General features: G+C 42.9%; 1 protein-coding gene across 11 annotated transcripts in view; it reads right to left on the bottom strand.

Moving 5' to 3' along the window:
• slc12a7b (solute carrier family 12 member 7b) overlaps positions 1 to 21,939 on the bottom strand; it is a 53,504-nt gene that overhangs the window by 17,275 nt on the left and 14,290 nt on the right. For 5 of the 11 annotated variants that reach the window (XM_048976863.1, XM_048976861.1, XM_048976869.1 and 2 more), the window contains exons 2-9: positions 13,050 to 13,157; positions 6,869 to 6,966; positions 5,588 to 5,719; positions 3,771 to 3,917; positions 2,933 to 2,987; positions 2,208 to 2,338; positions 1,582 to 1,823; positions 878 to 1,095 (exon numbers count right to left, since the gene is read on the bottom strand). In XM_048976863.1, the coding sequence (XP_048832820.1) occupies positions 878 to 1,095; positions 1,582 to 1,823; positions 2,208 to 2,338; positions 2,933 to 2,987; positions 3,771 to 3,917; positions 5,588 to 5,719; positions 6,869 to 6,966; positions 13,050 to 13,157 (1,131 nt within the window). The remainder of the gene's footprint in view (positions 1 to 877; positions 1,096 to 1,581; positions 1,824 to 2,207; positions 2,339 to 2,932; positions 2,988 to 3,770; positions 3,918 to 5,587; positions 5,720 to 6,868; positions 6,967 to 13,049; positions 13,158 to 21,939) is intronic. The other 6 variants (XM_048976862.1, XM_048976865.1, XM_048976867.1 and 3 more) reach the window with 3 other exon arrangements.

The raw sequence follows: 21,939 nt of genomic DNA, 5'->3' as shown, positions 1-21,939 counted from the left end.
TTGTTACCTGTTATTTGTTGTTTTTGAAATGCAAGCAGAAGATATTTCATGGCTATATTAATGAAACACGTGCAGTTAGGTGAATTTGTGCCCTGTTGCCTGCCTGCCCAGAGATAGACTGCCATCCCATCCCATCCAGTGCTCCCGACCTAATGTCCTGTTCTTCTAGAGATAGGCTTCAACTTCACTGTGCTGCCACACCAGATAATCAGTATGAAGGACAGACATACGAATGGATGGAGAGATGGAAGTATTAACTAATCCCAGATTCAACGAGATGTGCAGCTAAGCTCCATCACAACCTTTTGATGCCAACACATGTTCATATTACAAGCCTCAATGTTCAATTCTGTTTTTTTTTTTTAACTCAAATTTGATTTGGATCTTGCCAGTTTACATTCATAATTACAAGTGACCTGAATTTAACTGCAATGTGAACACATCTGTGTCCTCCTAAATGGCAAGTATGCACACATTTATGTTTTTGCTCGAGTCATTTGCATAAGCAACAGCAAAAATGTTCTGCTCGTGCATATAGTATCAGATGACTGCAGATCTGATCATTTTCATTCACATCACATGGGCACAAATTGGAATGCATCTCCAATCTAGGACCACATATAAGAAGTTACTCAAATCTGATTTGAAAAGATTAGACTTCTGTGTCCACACAGCCCTGAAAACAGTCTGTGTCGCATTAAGGCAAAAACTCACCGGTCACTTCAGACTGGTAATGTGAGCATAACTTAAATGAGCTAAACCTGCTGGTCATCCCCATTTTCATGCCATTGTTCATAACTTTTGTTAACATTTGTATGACAGTCAGGCCCTTCACTGAACTGATCCAGACATGCCTTGGACTGAGGTGAATGCTCACCTGAGATGACCCCACTCACAAGTCCGGGAATGCCCTGGATCGTGGTCACATTGTTCAGTTCAAAGTATTTGTCGCAGGCAGCGGTGAGCTCCGAGCTGTTACAGAAGAGCTTCCAAAGCCTGGTAGTCATAGTCATCGTCCCATTGCCTACTTCCTCTGTCTTAAGGCATTTGTCGAAGTTGTGGTTTTTCAGAGTGCGGTTTCCCAGCAAGCAGACCCTGCAGGGACAACGAACGTCAGCTGCTGCAAGTTCTGCATTTCATAATGTCCTGGCAATCATGCATCCCCTCTAAACGGAAACTAAACAAACAGGACCTAATGTTATATTGGCCTGATTGTGGGAATAAATGTGACTCCCGAGGGTGTATTCTGCTTGTACACAGCTAAGTTTCTGTTTCGCTATGATGTTTTAAAGTTTTTAGCCCTAACACTACTACGCAGAGTCTTTGGAGAGCTGCAAACTTTAAACTGCAAAATTTAAATTCCACAAATGAGCTTCTGGTCACAATTCAGTCAAAAAACATACTTGCACTACAGTGCATGAATTATTATACTATTGTGACCTTAGTGCCTTACTCTCTAAAAAATTAAAACACACCAAAGATGTTAAAGGCTCAGTCACACATCTATAAACGCATCAAGATGGCAAAAGACACCGTAAACATCATAGAAGAGGAACGTTGGGTACAGGGCCACAAGCTCACGGGAAGTTAGGGGGATCGAAGGTGGTCTTGATGACGCCGGCGTAGATGGCCAGAATGGAGAGCACCACACAGGCCAGGAAGACCAGGGCCAGCTTGTTGACGTACTTGACCCCCACAAAGACTACGAGGGCCATGAGGGCAAGGCAGCAGGTGCCGTAGACACGCATGTTGTTGAGCAAGGCTTCAGCTTCCTGCTCCTTCTCCTCTGCTTTGAAGATGGCCGCACTGGGCATGATGTAAGTCTGGAAGGAGAGGAGGTCATGTGAACTTTAATACTACATGAAACATATAAAATAATTAAGTAGAAATAACTGGTGTACAAGACACAATTATTATTATAATAGGCTTGTGCTGATCCTCTCTGTTGATTTATGCTATCATTATTTTCATAGACCTTTATGTTGCCATGGAAAAAAGCTATATGTGTAAATCAATATATATTCATGAAAAGCCAGCAGACCACAGTGGTCTTGTGCTTAAGTAAAAGCAGAGATGTGCCCCTTCCTGGATGCTTTCACACACATATACCCAAATCCCATGAATTTCAGCTTTTAGTCTGTTAGTAAACAGAAACCACACCTCACTCCACAATGATAAACAGCCAGATGTTGTGTGGCCAGACTTACGAGGAGAATTTCAATGGTGCCGAGGATATACATGGAGCCAGCGAAGGTGGTGCCCAGATAGAAGCATAGACCCACAGCTCCACCGAACTCGGGGCCCAGCGACCTTGAGATCATGTAATAAGAACCACCAGCTGTGAGAGGAACAGACACAAATGTCTCCATTTCAGAGAAGGCCATTATTCTTAATGGAGGCACAAGTGAATTCTGATATCTTGATACATTCAGCTCCTACTGGTTCACCCAGAACTTGAGATAAGTCAATAAAATCATTTGATTAAAATTTTCGGCAAAAGCACATTCATACATATTATCACGTAAAAGGTATTGCAAGATAGTTTCAACTTAGAAAAAAAGACACAAAATCATTGCTGCAAAATAACCCTGTACGCTTTTTAACTGAGATGTTCTTTTGGAAATCAGCATTTGAAGAAATAAACTAAACAATGTTCAGCTGTAAACAGAACTCATATACTGTAAATTATCTGCAAAGTACAAAAGAGTCAAGCTAGAAATTCCTTTAAAAAAATAATACATAAAAATAAAGTGTCTTAGTCTGCCAGCATTGCCATTGGTTAACATGTGAACATGGGACCACATTAGCAATTTCACAGAATAACCACTGTCCAATCATAAACTATACCTGTAATCAAAAAGAAATACATATATAGGTTTAAGCAAAAGAAAATCAGAGGTAAACCCACAATAAGCCAAAAACAAGCACATACCGGGAACCACGCCGTTTGTTGCGATGGCACTCATTGATATGGCCGTCAGGAGTGTCTGTAGAAATAAAGATATGCCCTTAATTAGTCTTTTGGACTAATTAAAAAGAAAGATTCTTACAGATATATTCGATTTAACAGGAAAATCGAAAGATTGAAGGATGATTATTAGCAAGCCTTTCTGTCACAGGCATAAACTTTGAAGCCATTCTCCAAAAAGTAATGCATTCTGGCATGAAGCTTTAAGAGAATCGGTTGTCTCTTTTATGTGAAAGCAGCACTGCAACAGAATACACTTAATTTAAAAGCAAAGGGCATATGATGTCCACCAGGGGGCAAGTTTCCACTGAGTTCTAGCGTTATAAATAGCACCTTGTGCTGCAAACACTCAAGCTCTGAAGATTACTCCTACTTCCCTGCCAGGTGTAATCACCTAAGCGGAATTATACATTTAGCTGGGGATCAACATCTAACGAACTCTCGGCCATTCAAGCACACATACAAATACACAGAGAAAATTAGCACTTTGTTGGAAGACGCTGTGTAGCTCTCGTTTCAGTACTGCTTACACTCGAACCTGGGCATTCATTGGATGCTCAGCCTAGCTGCACTTATACCTCATCAAACTCCTTCACAGCCATATGTTTGTAATGTGCTATTTGCTTCACTTGTATATCGCTTTAGACAAAAGTGTCTGCTAAATGAAAGCAAATGGAAAAGTAAATGAAGGGCCAAATGTGCAACAAACAAACCACCACAGTATTAGGAAAATGAATATTAACCCAGGGCAGCTACAGTGACAAACAGAGGTAACAGAAAGAGTCAGAGAAAGCCAGCATACACATGTGCAGCACATGGAGACGATGGCTAAGGATTCCATGATGCCCGCTGTGCCCACGATCCAGGTGAGGCGGAGGAACAGGATGACGCCCAGGATGTTCTGCAGGCAGGGCAGGTACACACCCATAAAGGTGCCCATCTGGGGGCTCTGTGGTGGGTGGGATGGGGACACAAAAACACATTCTCTTGTAAATTACTGACAGCGTACCATTTTATATTAATAAAAGAAGGGAAGAGTATGCAATTTGTAGCCCGGAACATTGACCAATCTCAGTGACACCTTATCCCATTAATATCTGTTACGATACCCAGGTCAGGATGAAACAACCATCCTCTTAACCAAGAACAAATATCTGAAAAGGTTTGCAGTGACCTGGCAAGTCACAGTCTGAATTTCCATTTATCGCAAACTTATCGTTTTATTTTTCTGCTGTGTTCGCAAGGGTGTTCTCTATCTAGTCTGGTTCCCTTCAAAATATCCAGACGTGCAATACAGGTACATGTGAACTGCTGCCTCTCCACTGACCTTAATGCATGCTTTCCTTTTTGCCCTGTGTTTCCCAGGATCCCAGCTAGCTGAATGATTACTTTGAATGACTGGATGTTTGTCTTTTGCATACAACTTCAGAACTAAACTACAATTTAAGTACAATTTAGAAAAATATTTACTTTACAAACACAGTCTGATGCATACTGGTAAACTAAAAATCACCACAAAATATAGTGCTTATAATTATATTGTAAGTTAAACATTTTTTTCACGATTGTGGAATTTCACAAAATGTATAACTAAAATTCAAACAATGCACCACTTCTAATTAACTTCAGTAAAGTTATCGCTGAGTAGTACTGTTTGTATGCTTCTGTTATGAAACTATTTCAGAAGTTATATGCACTCCCTACTCAGAAAAACCTTCTTCTTCTCTGGCCAATCAGAGCTCTCCACACAATGAATACAAAAGGGCATTCAGGAGTACTATTAGTGTAACTGTGACAATGTGGCAGAGTTAAATAACGCCTCTTTTCATTGTATGCAGCTACTAGGAACAGCAGCTATATACTTCAGAGAACCAAATTAAATTCTTTAATGTCCCCTGTAACGGACATTGTGTTTTGCTGATATCTGTCATTCTATACGTGCCACTCTAAGTCCTATTTTTCCTTAAAGAGGGCAGTTAGGGCTTTAACATAACACATCACGTCTGCAGGGGTGTGACCTTGCCAACTTCCTCTTCCTGTGAAATCAATATTTTAATGAATAGTAATAACTTTTCCCGGATCTCAGGAGGATATCCGAGTCTCTGAGTCCCCCCTTCCTCCAATATGCAATGCACTGCAAAAAGCCAGGGAAGACTGCAGGCTATCAGCAGCAATTTAATGCTATTTCCTGCATGCTTTGTTTCAAAATGCTTAGTGAAACATAACCCACATCGCTTTGCCACGGACCCAATCCTTATGGCTTAGAGGTACATTTCAGGGGGAAGCGAGTTGCGTGTCACTTGTATGGAGATGCCGGCACCTCTCATGTGGAAACCTTTCCCAGAAGCCCCAGCATGAAAAGGAAGTAAATGGACAAGGCTATTAATGGAGGGACAACATTCTTGCTGCTCTCTGCTTTCTCGCTGGGGAAAACTGGGGAAAGTTACAATGCGGAAGTGGTTTCAGCAGTTTTACAGAGATCGGGTAAGATGGTGCTTAAGCCTTTTGTATTCAAGAATAATTTCAGATATGCAATTACGCCCAAGACTTGGACAAGACAACTTGAAACTGGCCATCTCAAAAAGGAAAGAATCAGAGGACTACAGCAAGAGCGGCCACCTTGACAGTCTTCTTCTTCTGGCCCTCATTGTCATCCTCCTCCTCGTGTTCGATGACCCCCTGGGTGAGGTTGGTGTAGTTGGCCAGATTGCTGAGCAGTGACGAGACCATGGGGTTACTGTCCATTTCCTCCTGCAGAACCAAAGTCAGGGCTGTTACAGATACGCTGGGCTCCCCGCGGCCCGGACCTGCCCCCGTCACGTGAAATGGCTCCAGCAGCTCCCTTTAATTGCACAGTACAGGACCTTTTACAGCTTTTTGTATATAAAGTCATAATTCTGAGCAGAAAAACAAGTCAAAATTTAAGAAAACACTTGGATTTGTGACCCAAGAATAACTCCCTAGACACAGGGTTCTTCCAGATTCATGAAGGAATACAGAAATATGTTCAATACCCTGTCATTTACTTTATTTATACACTATAAGATGAAAATGGACATTTTTGCGGTAAGAAAGGCTAAAGCCAGGGACAGAACCAAAGGGCCGTGAGGTCTTTGATCCACTGAATAAGCAACATTGCACATGCTAGCATACTTAAGTTGTAATGTAATGTTGAACCCAGTATTTTATTGGTGAATTGAGCAGCTGGAATCTTGCTCAACACCATACAGCAAATGAACTCAAAAGAAATAGTACTCCAGGTGGCCAATCAGTTAGAACCAGTGTAGTACATGGTATTCACCTAGAACAGAGATTTCTTAACTTTTCCTGTCCTTGTACCAGACTATGCAGTATGTTATAAAACTTGCCGAGCAGGCAAATGTGTACAAAAATATACTAAAAAAAAATCGCATATACCCAAGTCTTCTGGAGCCCGGTGAAATATTGGCCAGAGGCCAGTACTGCCTGCAGATCAGTGATTAGACACCCCTAACCTAGAACCTTTAGACAGGATACATTTCTCACAAAAGCAAGCATTGGCTATATATTTGAAAGTAACTCATAAGATGGGGAGGGGGAATGTGGGGTAAAGTCAGGTGACAAGCCCACATATTCACCTGTATCTCATTTATGATGGTATGCAACCAGGTTTTGGTTTTGCTCTCGATCCTAGAACACGAACCTAGACCCTGAACCCCACCCATGGCCCAATGCCCATTTTATCTTCTTGAAAAAGGCGGCAGTCTGTCCTACTCATTTCTCCCCAACTCGGTGTTACGCAGTCTTAAAAAAAATTCACAAAAAAACAGACACCAACTGACACTATCGTAGAGCAAAAGAGGCATCAGAAAAACACAGAATATGGTGGTATGATTTTATACTTCACATGCTGGAAGATACCTCAAAGAGAGCCATGTTCTTCCTATCGTAGAGGGTTCCTGTGTCGTTGTCTGTGTTGTTGATGAATGGACTGCTTTCCTTTGGAATGCCATCTCCTGCTAGCAACAACAAAATAAAATTAGAAAATTAACGACCTCATGCATAGTATAGGGTCGGCATGGTGGTGCAGTGGTTAGCACTTCTGAGCACTAGCTGAGGATAATTGGAGTTGCTAACTCCAGCAGGATAAGTAGGATAAGCGGTTTGTAAAATGGATGGACGGATATATATCCATCCATTTTCCAAACTGCTTATCCTACTGGGTCGCGGGGGGTCCGGAGCCTATCCCGGAAGCAATGGGCACGAGGCAGGGAACAACCCAGGATGGGAAGCCAGCCCATTGCAGGGCACACTCACACACCATTCACTCACACATGTACCCCTACGCGCAATTTAGCAACTCCAATTAGCCTCAGCATGTTTTTGGACTGTGGGGGGAAACCGGAGTACCCGGAGGAAACCCCACAATGACATGGGGAGAACATGCAAACTCCACACACATGTAACCCAGGCGGAGACTCAAACCCGGGTCCCAGACGTGTGAGGCAACACTGCTAACCGCTGCACCACCACACCACCCCCGATGGATATTATATTCTTTTAAATTATAAAGCCAAAGAAACTGGAAAATGAAGCCAGACAAAATACACCAGATCTATAAAACAAATCTGCATGGGCTGTTGATCACAAAAATCCTTCAACATCCTTAATGATCATCAACAATGAGACCAGTCTCAGTTTCAGTTGCATCTTTTCAGTTTTGTTTTTGTTGTAACCAGGAGGACTGGGTTAGGAAACACTGCCACGGATGGATCAGTAAAACATTTACACAAAAGGCCTTAAAAATATAAACAGAGAAAACTGAAGACGCAGGACAGTGACAACACTGAGGGGGATTTGGCCATTCAAAATGACACTGCGGATGAAAGCATCTGCTAAGCAAACCGAAGTCAGTCTTGACTTGAAAACTGAAAACGAAAATGAGGACAATGAGGAACAAGACCCCAATCTATGTAAGGCTCCACAGCTCAAGTAAGAATCAGGTTTCCCAGAATTCCTAGAAAATCTCATGGAGTAGCCTCATTCGTGAGGGATTTCCTCGGCAACCGCTGGCATCATGAGCTTTTATCTGTACCTTATCCATGTTTTGCCAAACGACCCCCGTAAGAGCTTAATAAGAGGCTTCCACCCTAAGCTGTAAAGTAATCATACTGAAAGCCATTCCATGTGTCCTTGGACAGCAGGGAGGGTGTGGAGATGACCTGAACCAAAAGAGCAAAATTATCCAAGCAAGCACACAGGAAAAACAGCCCCACCATGCAAAAGACACTGTCAGAGAACAATGTCATGCACTGGGAGACACTTCATGTATTCTGAGGCTGTAATTATAGCAAATCCAACTCTGGAGAAATCCTCTTGGAATGAGGGTGGTGGGTTAAGTTTGTGACCCGCATCGACTCCTGCTTTACATTTTTACCACTGGGGAGCCCTGCGTGGGAATTAATGGTTTGGACATCAGCCCACCCAATGAATCAAGCGCCAAAGCCACTGGTTTTGCAAAAGGCTGGACAGGGCGCCAGGGGGGATTGGCGTATTTTGGTTTGGGTGTGCTAGTGGCCAACTGCCACTATGACAGGTGATCGGTGACTTCTTACGCAAATTTCTAGAAATGTCCGTACCGTGGTAAACCTATCTTCAGGATCTGCAGTGCGGTAGCACTTTTCCAGAAGGCCCCACCTGCATTTCCATTGGCTTCCACTGAAGCGTGCATCTGCCTTAAAAGCTGAGCATAAAATTTTCATGTGTTTTGGTTCCTTAACGCTCATTCCACTTTGCCACCATTTTACTCATGTTTCCTAGTCAGAATCAAGAGTCTGACTTGCAAACCTACAAAATTTCTTTAATAAAAATGTGATTCAGTACACATGCAGTCTCTCCCAGGAAAATCAGAGCACAAGGCAGGGGACACCCTGCATGGGATGGCAGACCCTCACAGGACACACTTGCACTTTCACACGTCTTTCTGTACTGTGGAGGGAAACTTGGTTACCCACAGCAAAAATCGGGACAACATGAAAACTCTACACAGGGTTGGAGAATTGATCAAGAAGAAAACGGCTGATATTGTAAATTAGAGGAGGATGTTCAGCTGGTTATAATCACGTGGATTTTTACTGCATGCTTTCTTCACAGTTTTTTATGGACTGAAATGAAGAAATGTTGAAAGCACGTGGCGAGAAACCACAACGGTTTCAGGATATCTGCATAGTCCAGTAATTCAGACTTTTTGAAAACCATTTTAATATGGTTTGGGGGGTCATTCATCACAGCATGAGAATATGGTTACTGAAAATTGTTGCCTGTCATGAGAATGTGGTGCTGACACTGCTGCCGGCGCCTCTAGGATTCTCAGTTTTCCAGGTGACATCTCACATGTGGAGCTCACAGCCACATGGAAAACATGATTGTGAGAATGAAATCGGACTCTGGGACAGTGGGATACCAAAGTCCCTGTACTAACAAGGGAACCTCTTAAATTCAAAAGAATAGACAAGGAAAAAAATGCAGTCAGTATGACAAATCCCCATGAGACACAATTTAATTTAATATAATGGGGGGCACTGTGACCCAGTTACAGGACGATAGCCCTTAACGTCCCACCTGCCCACCAAACCCTGTTCGACGTTCCCAGCACAGACAATGGGCAGCTCATATCCTTTGTGAGCTGTGTTTGGTGAGATTCCACCTCAGGCATGAAGATCCTCAGAAGAGGATTCACTTTTGTTGGTCCAAATTGACTGGAGAGCAGTGTGGGCCGCTTTGTGCCGGTGTGTGTGTATGTGTGGGGGGGGGGACTTCACAACCAGCAGGCATCAAATAGGAAGGTGGCATTCCCAGAGCTCCTCTATGAAGATCAAGGTGCCCAGGGCTAATGTCAGCAGAGATCATATCTGAAGGAACCCCCCCCCAACAGGGTGACAGAAAAACAGACAAACACACAGACACACACACATATGTATTCATTCATTTCTGTGGACAAAACCCTAATACCAACAATGACAACCTGACCCCCTACCCAACCCTAACCATAAGTAACCAAACAAAATACAAGACTTCTGCCATTTTCAGTTTGATTACAGTTACATATTTTTATAAAAATTAGTTTATAAAAATGACCCCCCACAACATCAAAATAACCAGACATTTAGTCTCCACAATGTAATATATACATAACACATATATACACACACACAATCTCCTTAAGGGTAACATTTTTGCCCTAATAGCACTTGAAGTTCGAACATAGTGCACAAGTTCTGATGGCAATATTACAATTATCTGAAGTCCATACTAAAAGGCAGTCCTAGCACTGAACATATGGATATCTGAAATATGACATAATACCAATCATAGCAACATGATAACAGTATGGTATGGCATGACAAACTTCAAAACATCTTCATTGAGAAATTCAGATGGAAAGCAGTGCTGTTATGGGTAAAAAAATGGCATTGGATTATGGAGGGATTAATAACTGGGATTTTGTCTTTGCACAAATGGAGCACATTAATTGCTGTGCTTTGGCCCATGATTGTAAGGCGGGGTAAGTTGCTGGATGTCATGTGGTGAGGGGCCCACTCACTCAGCTCACTCACCTGTGACTCCCTCTCGACAAGTATATAGCATTCCTTCATAGTATTCCTTTCCTGTCACCCCCAGCGCACACTCCCAGGTCCGTGCAGGTCTCCTTCCATCACCCAAAGCCCCTTTCAGCTCTTGTTCCATTCTCCCACCCACGCATATGCCAAAATCCATCTCCCCCTGTCCCCAAAAGACGTACAGAACTGGCATGTCCCCAGTAAGGCTTGTAAGTTACTGGAAGCCAGAATGAAGACCCTTGTTAAAGTTGCCCCGTCGCAGGCCTCCCCCTGCAGGAGCCTGACTCAGTTCACCACGCAGCAAACTGATTTAGCTGTTTTTTTTTTTTATTATTTGCACCTGCAGCTGTTTTTTCAAAAACGCCCCATTCATTCCTTCTGTGTCTCCTAAATTTAACCTTCCACCCGAGAAGAATAATCCTTTTGGTATCAAAGCATCCATTAGTAATTCAACATTTAATTCTGCAATAAATTACATGCTTATGACTCAACATTCATACCTCACTTGAATAGCATCTCATCAGTGTCAATGAACACTTCCATGCATGCAAAGACATTCTACCATGGATCACGGCTCATAATTCTGCCTTGTTTTTGTTTTTCAGGGCTATTTATAAAATAATAAATAAGTAATAAGTGTCTTCATTATTTAATACCTGTGATGATCGGTCACATTCTCGACAGTTAGGTTTTGCATTGTAATGCTTGAAATATTTATATTTTTCTCAGAACAAGAGGACTCTTTCACGCCTCAGTTTCAGTAAGGAAAACATGGCTGGTTTATAACCACCAAACACAGGGCAGCAAACAGCTTTGCATGAATGTCATTAAGGGAGTAGTTTTATGAGCAAAGCCTGATTGTTCCTCCCATGATTTAAAACATAAAAATAATTGTTTTTCTGAGCTTATCATGAAAAGTGCCTTAAACCGAGGAATTCCTGAAGTGACTCCTGCAGATTACATTTTCTTGAAAAAAGTTATACATGACCATGTATACATCACCAGATGTAGGAATATCAATAAAACGTAGATTTTTTTCTAAGGCCCAGTTTCAGACTGCAAGGCCTCCGCATATCATCAACATGAGCATTTCATAATTCAATAATCACCAAGTAACTGACCTGAAGACTGATAAAACTCAAGGGAAATTCAACACAATTTTCAAAGCTATTTTAATAGCTACTTCAGTAACTCCCATAAAATAAATATAAAAATCATGACCACATAACAGTCAAGATCAATAATTCAAGCCTGAATATTGTATATAAGTGAAAATAATTGCTGTATACATAGGTAGAAGTAAATAATCTCTAGATATTTAGCACAATATATAACCAAAGGCAATGACAAACAAATGGACTGATTTAAAAACCAACTAATTAGAATTTCATGCTGAAATTAAGCTTATCTAAATGACATAGCCTCAATCCTGTGTGTCAAGTGGACACCTTATATTATAAATATAATACAGTAATATCCAGACCCAAATGGGTGCATAGACTAACACTATAGCTGCAGATAGCTCAGATTTCCTTAAGGGGATCCGCTGAAGCACAAAGCACACAGAACTGCAGCACCTGTCCCAGGTGAAAATCACCCTTATACAGGGGTACAGGGAGAAAAAGCTGGGAGTCTCCAGAAATAAATATTGGAATGAAACTTCTGATATGCCACATGCAAAGGAAATACCTCATGGCACCAGACGCAGTGTGACTGTAAATTTAGTGCCCGTGTTGTATCACGTATACATGCCATTTTCCTTTATTACACAAGACCATGTAGCAATCACGGCTAATGTTAAATCTTACTGTACATGAAACAGCAATGTAGTATTTGCATTACAAATCAGAAAATCTCAAACCAGTGACACTCAACACTTCACCCCAATCATCGGGTGACTTAACATCACCTAAAGAAATTGGGGGCAGGCAGCTAAACCCACCCACAGGTCAGACAACGGTAGGCACGAGGCAAGTAGTCCTCAGCTACAATGTCACTCTCTAAATCTACTAAGGGGGCTGAATTAAACTCCTTTTACATGCAATAAGCATAATATATTTGAGGGGGAAAAAATGAAATTGAAAAAGGCATGGATGGAAAAAGCTGTGATTGCATAGGGTGAGAGTTTGGGTAAGAGGTTAGGGATCGCCGTTTCTATAGCAATAAATTACTATTTATGATACTTGTTATTTATGATACCACTAAGCAACTAAAGCAGGTGTGCATGCTGATGACCGCACCTGTGCAGGGTACTGGCTGAGAGTGACGATGACAAAATGCCAGGCAGCTTGTGCTCCTTATGACTCCCCCAAAAAGGACCACGACCTGTCTGGGTCCGTAGAGGTCATCCAAGAGGAGAATGAAGCCTTCATGAGGCAAATGGGGCCAGGTGGGGTTCCGTGGCCTGATGAGGATCGTGGTGAGGGTGACGTCGGGGTGGTCGGATGAAGAAAGATAAGTGGGTCACTGGAGGTACCACTCACCCCGTCGGCGTGAGCCCTGCCCATGATCCATGGCACCTGGCTCTGCACAGTCTTGGCCCAGCTTGGCGTCCTCTCCCGCCTCTGATCCCGGGGTCAGCTGCCACGACACTGAGCGAGTCGACAGAGTCGCATCAGCCCCTGAGTTCCTGATCCCGTATCGAGGGCACGGGGAGGAGGAAGAGGAGGGCCCAGAGCCACAGACGGAACACAGGTACTCTGTGCCGTGTGAGCTCTCCGGATTTGCTGTCTCTGGGCTTCTCCAGATTCACTCATCATCCGCGCCTATCCTGTAATCCCTGCCCTAAACAGTCATCCAATCGCACTGCCGAACAAAAACATCGAGAGCTGGAAACGGCTGGATTCTTCACGCTTTTAAATCCTCAGCATCGTCTGCGTTCCCCGTCTGACTGCAAGCTGCCATACACGAAGGAAGGCAAGCCGTGACCTCACCCGCCTCGTCGCTCAAGTTTCAAGTTTCAGGTTTCAAGTATTTTCGTCACATGTGTTGGGAGGAACCCAGCCCTTGATGAAGCCCAGCTCACCTAGCTGTTAATAGCCCCCCTAATCTCATTACGCAATTAGCTGGATCCAGGCCTTTATTATAGAGGATGCTGTGTACTGGTCGACAGATGCAGGGGTGATTGTGAATACTTCAGCGCACACAAAGACTTGTTTTATGCTGTGAACTGCACCGATGCAGTGTCCCATTACGGATGATGCATCTGTTCAGCTGTCAATGCCCATGGGCAGGGGGTGATCGCCAGGAAGAGGGACCAATCCTCTGTTTGGGTGCAGCAGGCCTACCGTGTTTTACCACACCCCATGTAAATACAACTACAGATTGTACAACAGTGAGGCCTGGAGCCAGAGGAGGAGAGGATTGCCCAGGGAAGCAGGCTGGTTGCCTCAAATGTGATGTAAGCACTGGACGGCCCCACACAGACATGCACACATATCAACACACAACCCTAATTAACCCCAACCCAGCCCTAACCTTAACCATAAGCAACCAAACAAAATAAAAGACTTTAGACATTTGTAGTTTTTTGATTGCAGTCACAGATGTTTATAAAATTCAAATTTTCCTTGTGGGGACTGAAAAATGGAGTGTGTGTGTGTGTGTGTGTAAATAACACACACCACAACCACACGAACACACAGACAGACAGTCATTGTATCTAGACGGCCTTTATCCTCCTATTAATAATTGCAGTCTATTTTTAGCAGCCAATAAGATTTCCACTTCTCATATTCTCTTTCATGTCACTTTCTAGCTGCAGATGAAGTATCATTAATGCCATCTTCAAAGGGATCATTCTGGGAAACATTGGCGCACCATTCTAAGGTGTTGACTCTCCGCCTGTCAGTGATTTTTTTTGGAATGTTCATCACATCAAAATAAATCCTCTAAATACAAAAGTGAGATCTTCTTTCACCTTGAATGAGAGCAGCTTTCCCTGCAGCCATCGTTATTAAGTTGCAGATTTAGCCCCGTAATACAAACACAACTGGTGTTATATGTAATAAGAACAAAGTGCTCTTTCAAGGGACATGGACTGCTTAAGATATATCATAATACAACACTGTTGCTGTTATTATCATTATTGTTATTGTTATTAATATTAGCAGCAGCAGCAGATGTGCATTGTTTCAGTACAACAATGTCTGAGTGTGCCATGAATACAGAGGAAACAAAAGCCACAGAATTTTTACCATTTTTTTTTAACCATTGAACCTGCAACATCGAACATGTATTTCAACCCTTCCAGCTCCCAGCAGAGGTACCTGCAGCTTCATCCACAAATTCGTGTCTATGAGATTCATGACTGATTCTGATGTTCCTTTGTGGATACTGACGCTCAGTGGTGTCTCCATGTTTCCTAACCCCACCCAGGTCAGGGGACACAAACCCATGTTTTGAAACAGTGGCCATTTAAAACCTGGCTTCCAAATCATCCCCTATATCCAACTGGTGAATTCTCTCCTGCCGCTTCAGCATCTTAGCTACTGTGTGCTGAACGTACTGACGCAGAATGGCTGCTGTTGCATCATCCACCTGGGTGTTACACAGTGGTGGTGGCTGAAGTGGCTCCCCATTGCTTCTGTAAAGCATCTGTAAAACATTAATCTCTCTGACTCACCACAGTACAGTTCCTGCTGCCCTAAATTAGGCACCTTGCATGTTTACAAAGTAGCTTTCTACCTCACTATTATCTCTGTCCCGTCTTATAAACTTCAGCTGTTTTTCATGTTAATCGTAGTATTCTTGGGGGGGGGGGAGCATTGGGCTGCGAGTTACATACTTTTTTAATGCTGCAGGACATCAAAATTTCCCCCTGAAGGTCAATAAAGCTGCGAGCAAGAGAAGCCAACACCCTTGTTATGCGAATCCAAAGGATATTATGGAACGAAGTAGAAAAGGTTGCACAGGAATTTCTTTAAGAGCAAATGTAATATGTCAGCTGGCAGAAGCCATGATGGCAATCAGTTCTTCAGTTCTGACACCTAGACTGTAAAGCGATTCGTATAAATCCTACGGCTCACAGACACCCATCAGAAAAATCAGGTAACAGGCATATTCATTCAATTTAACTCTGCATTACCAGTTATATATAATTTGGTCCCCGCAACCTATACAAGGACATGCACGTGGATACTATCCTCCCCATTGGCAAAAAAATTACTAAAACCATCCCCTGTGAAAATACACCATCACCCTCGCATCCTCCTTAATTATTTTGTGTAATTTCAACCATGTACTGCAATGTTTCCCAATTTGGGCCTTTGGGACCTAAAATTGATCCTTGTTTTTGTGTTTTTGCTCCCTGCCAGATAGGCAACATCTTTCTTCCCTCTTAAAAAAATGTAAACTGTCTGTGGGTCCCTGAGGACCAAACTGGGAAACACTGATGTAATGGTATATCTACTAGGCCTACATCAGAGGTGCTCAACTGGCAAACTCCTGTCTGAAACAATTTCATCTGAACTGTGTGATCATCCCCCCCCCCGGCAAATTTTATTTTACTCCTACAGTTGCCCATGAAATATTTTTACAACTCAACTGCTGCATACACCATTGTACCCCTTCCCACTACTGGACACCTGTTTTATTTCGCTGTGTTGCCCTTGAACTGACCTTGAAACACTCCACTCCCTCCAATATCCTGAAAAACAGTCCCTATCCTTCCACCACTTCCTGTGTCACATGGTTCTCTTTGGTGCCTCAACCGAAGACTCTCACAACGGTTTGATTAAAAATCTCTCTCAGGAACTCACTGTACCGAAACATTACGTTTAACCATATCACTATCATCATTACCATAATTATCACATTACCCAATTGCCAATCTAGTGTTTATTACTCTCTGTACATACCTTTGATAATTGTTGTATGTTTTTTGTAATGTCTTCTAAAAGCACCATCAAGGCAAATTCCGTGTATGGAAGAATACTTGGCTAATAAAAAGGATTCTGATTCTGAAATATCCTTTTATGCTTCAGAATGAAGTTCATCTAATATCAGGGGGAACAAAGTCAGGAATCCAGGCTGTCTGCACTGAACTTTGTTTAACTGCAGTGAGCTCACAAGCATTCCGATGTTTCTGAAATAAGGCAAAGAGCAGATGGGCGTAAACACCACATCCACAGTGGGCCTCCGCAAAATCTGTTTACATAGTGTTTTAAACTATTTCTAAAGAACCTCGTATATCACAGAACATGTATATAAAACGTCTCCATATCATGCCAGTATTTCTACTCAATGTCGTTTTAGATTATGTATTTTTGATTGATGTACAATCACCTTGCGATTCGGGCCTCCTTGCTTTTCAGTTTGTCCAGTTCTTGACACTTGTGCAACATCGGTGGGTCACCGTGGTCCCGTGACCCTGAGGAATTGGAGACCTTGCATCGGGCCACATAAAAACATATCCTCCCCCTCTCTGTCATGCCCGGCTCGTACGATCCTCTTGTGTGCCACGTCCCTGATTATCCACGTGTGTGCCACGCCCCCTGATTATCCTCGTGTGTGCCACGCCCCCTGATTATCCTCGTGTGTGCCACGCCCCCTGATTATCCTCGTGTGTGCCACGCCCCTGAGTATCCTCGTGTGTGCCACGCCCCCTGATTATCCTCGTGTGTGCCACGCCCCCTGATTATCCTCGTGTGTGCCACGCCCCTGATTATCCTCGTGTGTGCCACGCCCCCTGATTATCCTCGTGTGCCACGCCCCCTGATTATCCACGTGTGTGCCACGCCCCTGAGTATCCTCGTGTGTGCCACGCCCCTGATTATCCTCGTGTGTGCCACGCCCCTGATTATCCTCGTGTGTGCCACGCCCCTGATTATCCTCGTGTGTGCCACGTCCCCTGATTATCCTCGTGTGTGCCACGCCCCTGATTATCCTCGTGTGTGCCACGCCCCTGATTATCCACGTGTGTGCCACGCCCCTGATTATCCTCGTGTGTGCCACGCCCCTGATTATCCACGTGTGTGCCACGCCCCTGATTATCCACGTGTGTGCCACGCCCCTGATTATCCTCGTGTGCTTCCCCAATCGTACCCAGCTGTGTCTTGTAATTCTGCCGTGTCTTAGTTCTATTTCAGTCTTGCCCTGGTTTTGTCCGTCATTGATGTTAGTCGTTGTCAGTGCCATTGTTTTGCTCCGTTCTGTCCCGCCCCTTATTAAATCCCCGTTTCCCCGACTTTCGCCTGCCTGCCTCGTCTTTCCCTGCCTACCTGCCCGTCTGATCACCTGCGATCCTGACACTCTCCTCCATTTCTTATGGTTTTCTTTCTTTCATTTATTTGTCTACCATTTCCCTTTTTTGTATTCTCTCTTAATGATGTTGTAATGTATCACAAAACACCCATGTAAAGCGCCTTGGGGTGACTTGTGAAAGGCGCTATATAAAAATTTTATTGAAATGAATTGAACTGAAATTAGTTTCAATTGTCAAATGACACTGAATGAATACTTGTGCTCCACTTGTGCTTTACTCAGAGTCATTTCTGAAAGAAGTATTATGTTATGTTTAATGGCATAAGGGCGTTGACCTATTGTGCCAGGGTTATGTCGCAATGGACTGCTGCATATGAGGGGCCGAATGAACCAAATGAAGCAGCAGAAAAAAAGGCCCAATATGTCTTCAAACCCTGAAGGCTCAGGAATCCACACTGGAAACTCACCAAAAATAATGAGACGTATGAGAGGCTTGTCCATGTAAACGTGTTTCTCTCATCCCTGAAATCTGTTGGAAGCACTGCATTTTGAAGAACCCAAATTGGTAAAGGCGTTCGGGCAATACTAAATAATCATATAGCTGAGAAAGTAAAACATTTCACGCCAAATTCATCACGGCTGTACATCTGTTGGTCATGAAGCATTAAGGGAAACGTGATGCTTCCCCACGAGTCTTCAAAAACACAAACAATCAAGAACTGATGCTTTATTTGCCATTTCCACAAGCACAGGTACACTGGAATTGTTTAGTTTTCCCATCTTGCTTCAGCTATCCCATCTCGCTCTCCTTTTAAGACACACATACAGTATAGAATGAAGTTTGATGTTTGAGGGGAGGGTCAGCCATTTATCTGGCACATTTATGTTTAACCTCTCTCTTCATAACTGGGGTGGAAGGCAACTGAGATACGAGGATGAGACCAGAACTGGAAATTCTCCGTTCACAGGTACAGAGGCCTAACCCCCTGAGCCATACGCCTCATGCAAAGTGGCCTTCGAACACATTCCAACATCATATTGAGCGAAAAATAAACAAGATTTTAAAAGTAACTGCAAGTCAGGATCGAGATTTGAAATGTTTGAACAAGGAGGAAATGAAACTGGAATCTGACAAGATGAACGGGAATTCCAATGTCATCACGCGTGTATATGGGGTACTCAATCTGCAACACGTTTTTGAACCATTTTCCTTCGGGGGAATACTCTCAGCAAGAAGGCATGTTTTGCTTGGCTCGACATTTGATGGCCATTTGTTTTGTTTTGAGAAACTAGCATACTGACAAGGGGCTGTGAAAATGTCATGCCACAGAAATCCAGATTGCATGAAGCCAATGAAAGTAGGTCTCCTGTTCTTTAAGCACCCCTGGAGGTACGCACGCTGTTTTCAGGAGATGGGCGGCTTGCAGCATTGTTCAGCAGTGCAAACCCACTTATCTAACAGGAATAAGCATCACTATAAACCGTGGGAGGAATCAGCAGCAAATAAGTGAGGAACTGAAAAGTTTGCATCTTTCGATGTGATTTCTACTCAAGCTCTTCAACTTCCTCCTCTTCTCTCTCTTTCTTTATGAAAGTCAGAAAATGGGGGGTGATGTATATAGGCCCAAACTGGGGGAAACTTCATGTCAGACATGTTTTCTTCTCTGCAGAATATCTGCAAGTATTACAGTGCAGAGATCATCAGTGTGTATATCTCACCCTATTCCAATTAGCCAGGGAGGATCCATATGCAGAAATCGTAACGTGAAGGAATCTGCTTTTGGTCTCAAAAAAGTGTTCTTTGCAATATTGGAAAAAAAAACACTACCCGGTAATTGTTCAACTGCTATATTTTTTCTTTCTTCAATAAACTAGCACATAGAATAGCAAGTGGATTGATATGTGAAGGCATCAAGTCATAGTGTTAAGCCATTTAGTAAGCGTTTACTTCCCACACGGATTTGCGGCAAGGACAGCCACTCAGAAAATGAGCAAGCAGTTGAGGTGGAAGGAATCCGGCCAGGTTCCTTATCTGGAGCCACATGCCACCAAAGGCATACAAGTATAAACAGGAGAAAGCTGAGGTCATAAAACAGCCGCTTCCTCAACGGACGCAACATTAGACTCTCTGCTATTCTTGATGGCACAGTTTGGAGGTTCAGAAAGGGCAAAAAACAAAAACACCACCACTGTCAGGAACACTTCCCGGTTCCTTCTGTCAAAATGGCTTGAGGTCCCGCTTTACTATTACTGCTGGCAGTAAGTGACATTTTTCCCCTGTAATATTTGACAGTTGTCACCTCGTCACAATTTTACATTTTGTGCATAAAATGAATTGCTTTAATTGACAAATAAGATAGAAAGCTGAAAAGAAAACGCTGTTTGCAGAGAATGAGCAATGTCTTGTTTCCACATGTACAACCGTAATAATGTAAAAGTGGTGACTCCCACTACAGTGTTGCTAATTTAGTTTTGGTTAATTTCCATTGAAGGCAATTGTGCTTCTGAGTAAATGACCGAAGTTCATTGGGTGCAACAAGGACAGTGAGGCTTGCTGATTCTTGTTGACTCTGTAAGAAGCCGTTTCGGACAAAGTAATTAGACACGTGCCCCGTGCAATCAAAGATCAGCAGGTTTAGCGAACGGAGAAGAAGAGTTCATGGCATTTGTGCTGCCTCTGCTATGAAGATTTACTCCACTTGTATAAGTTATTCCATCAGTAAAAGTAAAAAACAAAAGTCAGAACGTGAGTGACAGATACTTTCAAACAAACAATCTATGTGACCCCTAAGTACAGACCTGACACCCTGCCTCTGAAAGTAACAAGGCACAAACGACTCCTAGCAGACAGATTTAAAAAAAGGAAGAAGGATGTACATACAGTGATGACTTGCAAAAATCTGTTGTAAACAAAATATCAGAAGTAGAACTCTTCAGTAGTTCAACTATTACAAAATATTGCAAAATTATCTTAGCGGCTGGAACAATGAACAAGACTTGGGTTCATTTACTGGAGTTTACTGAAGTGAATTCTAACAAATACTGTGCTACACAGCAATATTTAAAAATTTCACCATCAGAAAAAGGTTTGCGATACCACTCAAAAGTTATTCATAATGGGCAGTTTTTAAAATCGACTTGGATTCAACACTGGATGCTAGTCAATAGCCAATTCTAATAACAACACTGAGGCTTTTCTAACCTTCCTCATCTGAACAAATTTAACATTTAATAGAAAACTTCACCAGATAAGAGTGAAACCAGTAGGAGGAAATCGATGGGACAAGTGCATAAGTGAACGGGATGAACTGTAAAGCGGGATGGACTGGATGGACTATAAAGAAATACCTAGTCTCAGTCTTTATTGTAATGGATTTGTCTGTTTAAAGTGGGAAGTTGTCATGGTGAGCCAAGATGACTGTTGGAGCTCTACAAAAAGAACATGTATGGGGGGGAAGAACAGCAAGGCCCGAACATACTAAAGCGGTTCCTGTTTCCCTCCAGCCAGTAAATCACACTAACTCACACCTGTATCACTGTCTGTCAGGAGTGAATTACGGGATAATTTGGAAGTTGACTTGCATGTTAAGGCTTTGACTTATAAAATTTGCACGTAAGGTAGTTTATACCCCCATTACTGGTTAGCAGTTTTAAAAGAACCTGTACAGTACCTGTGTCATTAAAAATTGGTCTGCATGTATATTTAAAGCTGGGAGTGTATGACTGGGGTTCCCAACTGACAGACAACATAATTCGGACTGCATGATCAATCCCCTACAACCCGCTTGGAACATATTACCAGGGGACCTTGACATTGTTTGGTTGATGGAATCTGGCCCCCAGGGAAAACTATTTGGGGACCTCTGAAGTATAGGGATGAGAAACAATGTTACAAAACATACAAGGCTTTATACAAGGGGGGGGGGGATGGGGGGAATATGACCTTTTTATGGAAGCTCGTATCCACTACCTGGAGAAGAAAAAGAAATACACTCATCTCAGAATTCTGACTTTTTTAGCCAATCAGACAGCGTCACCTCCTCTGCAGGATGCATTCACTGGAAGCTCAGCCCAACTGCACTTATGCCTAGTTGACTGCTTGACAGCATGTATGTTTGCGATGTACTATTTGGCTCACATGCATGTCGTTTAGACAAAAGCATCTGCTAA

This window comes from Brienomyrus brachyistius, chromosome 15 (assembly GCF_023856365.1).
Source record: "Brienomyrus brachyistius isolate T26 chromosome 15, BBRACH_0.4, whole genome shotgun sequence".
NCBI lineage: Eukaryota > Metazoa > Chordata > Actinopteri > Osteoglossiformes > Mormyridae > Brienomyrus > Brienomyrus brachyistius.
This window is presented reverse-complemented; position numbering and strand designations above follow the sequence as displayed.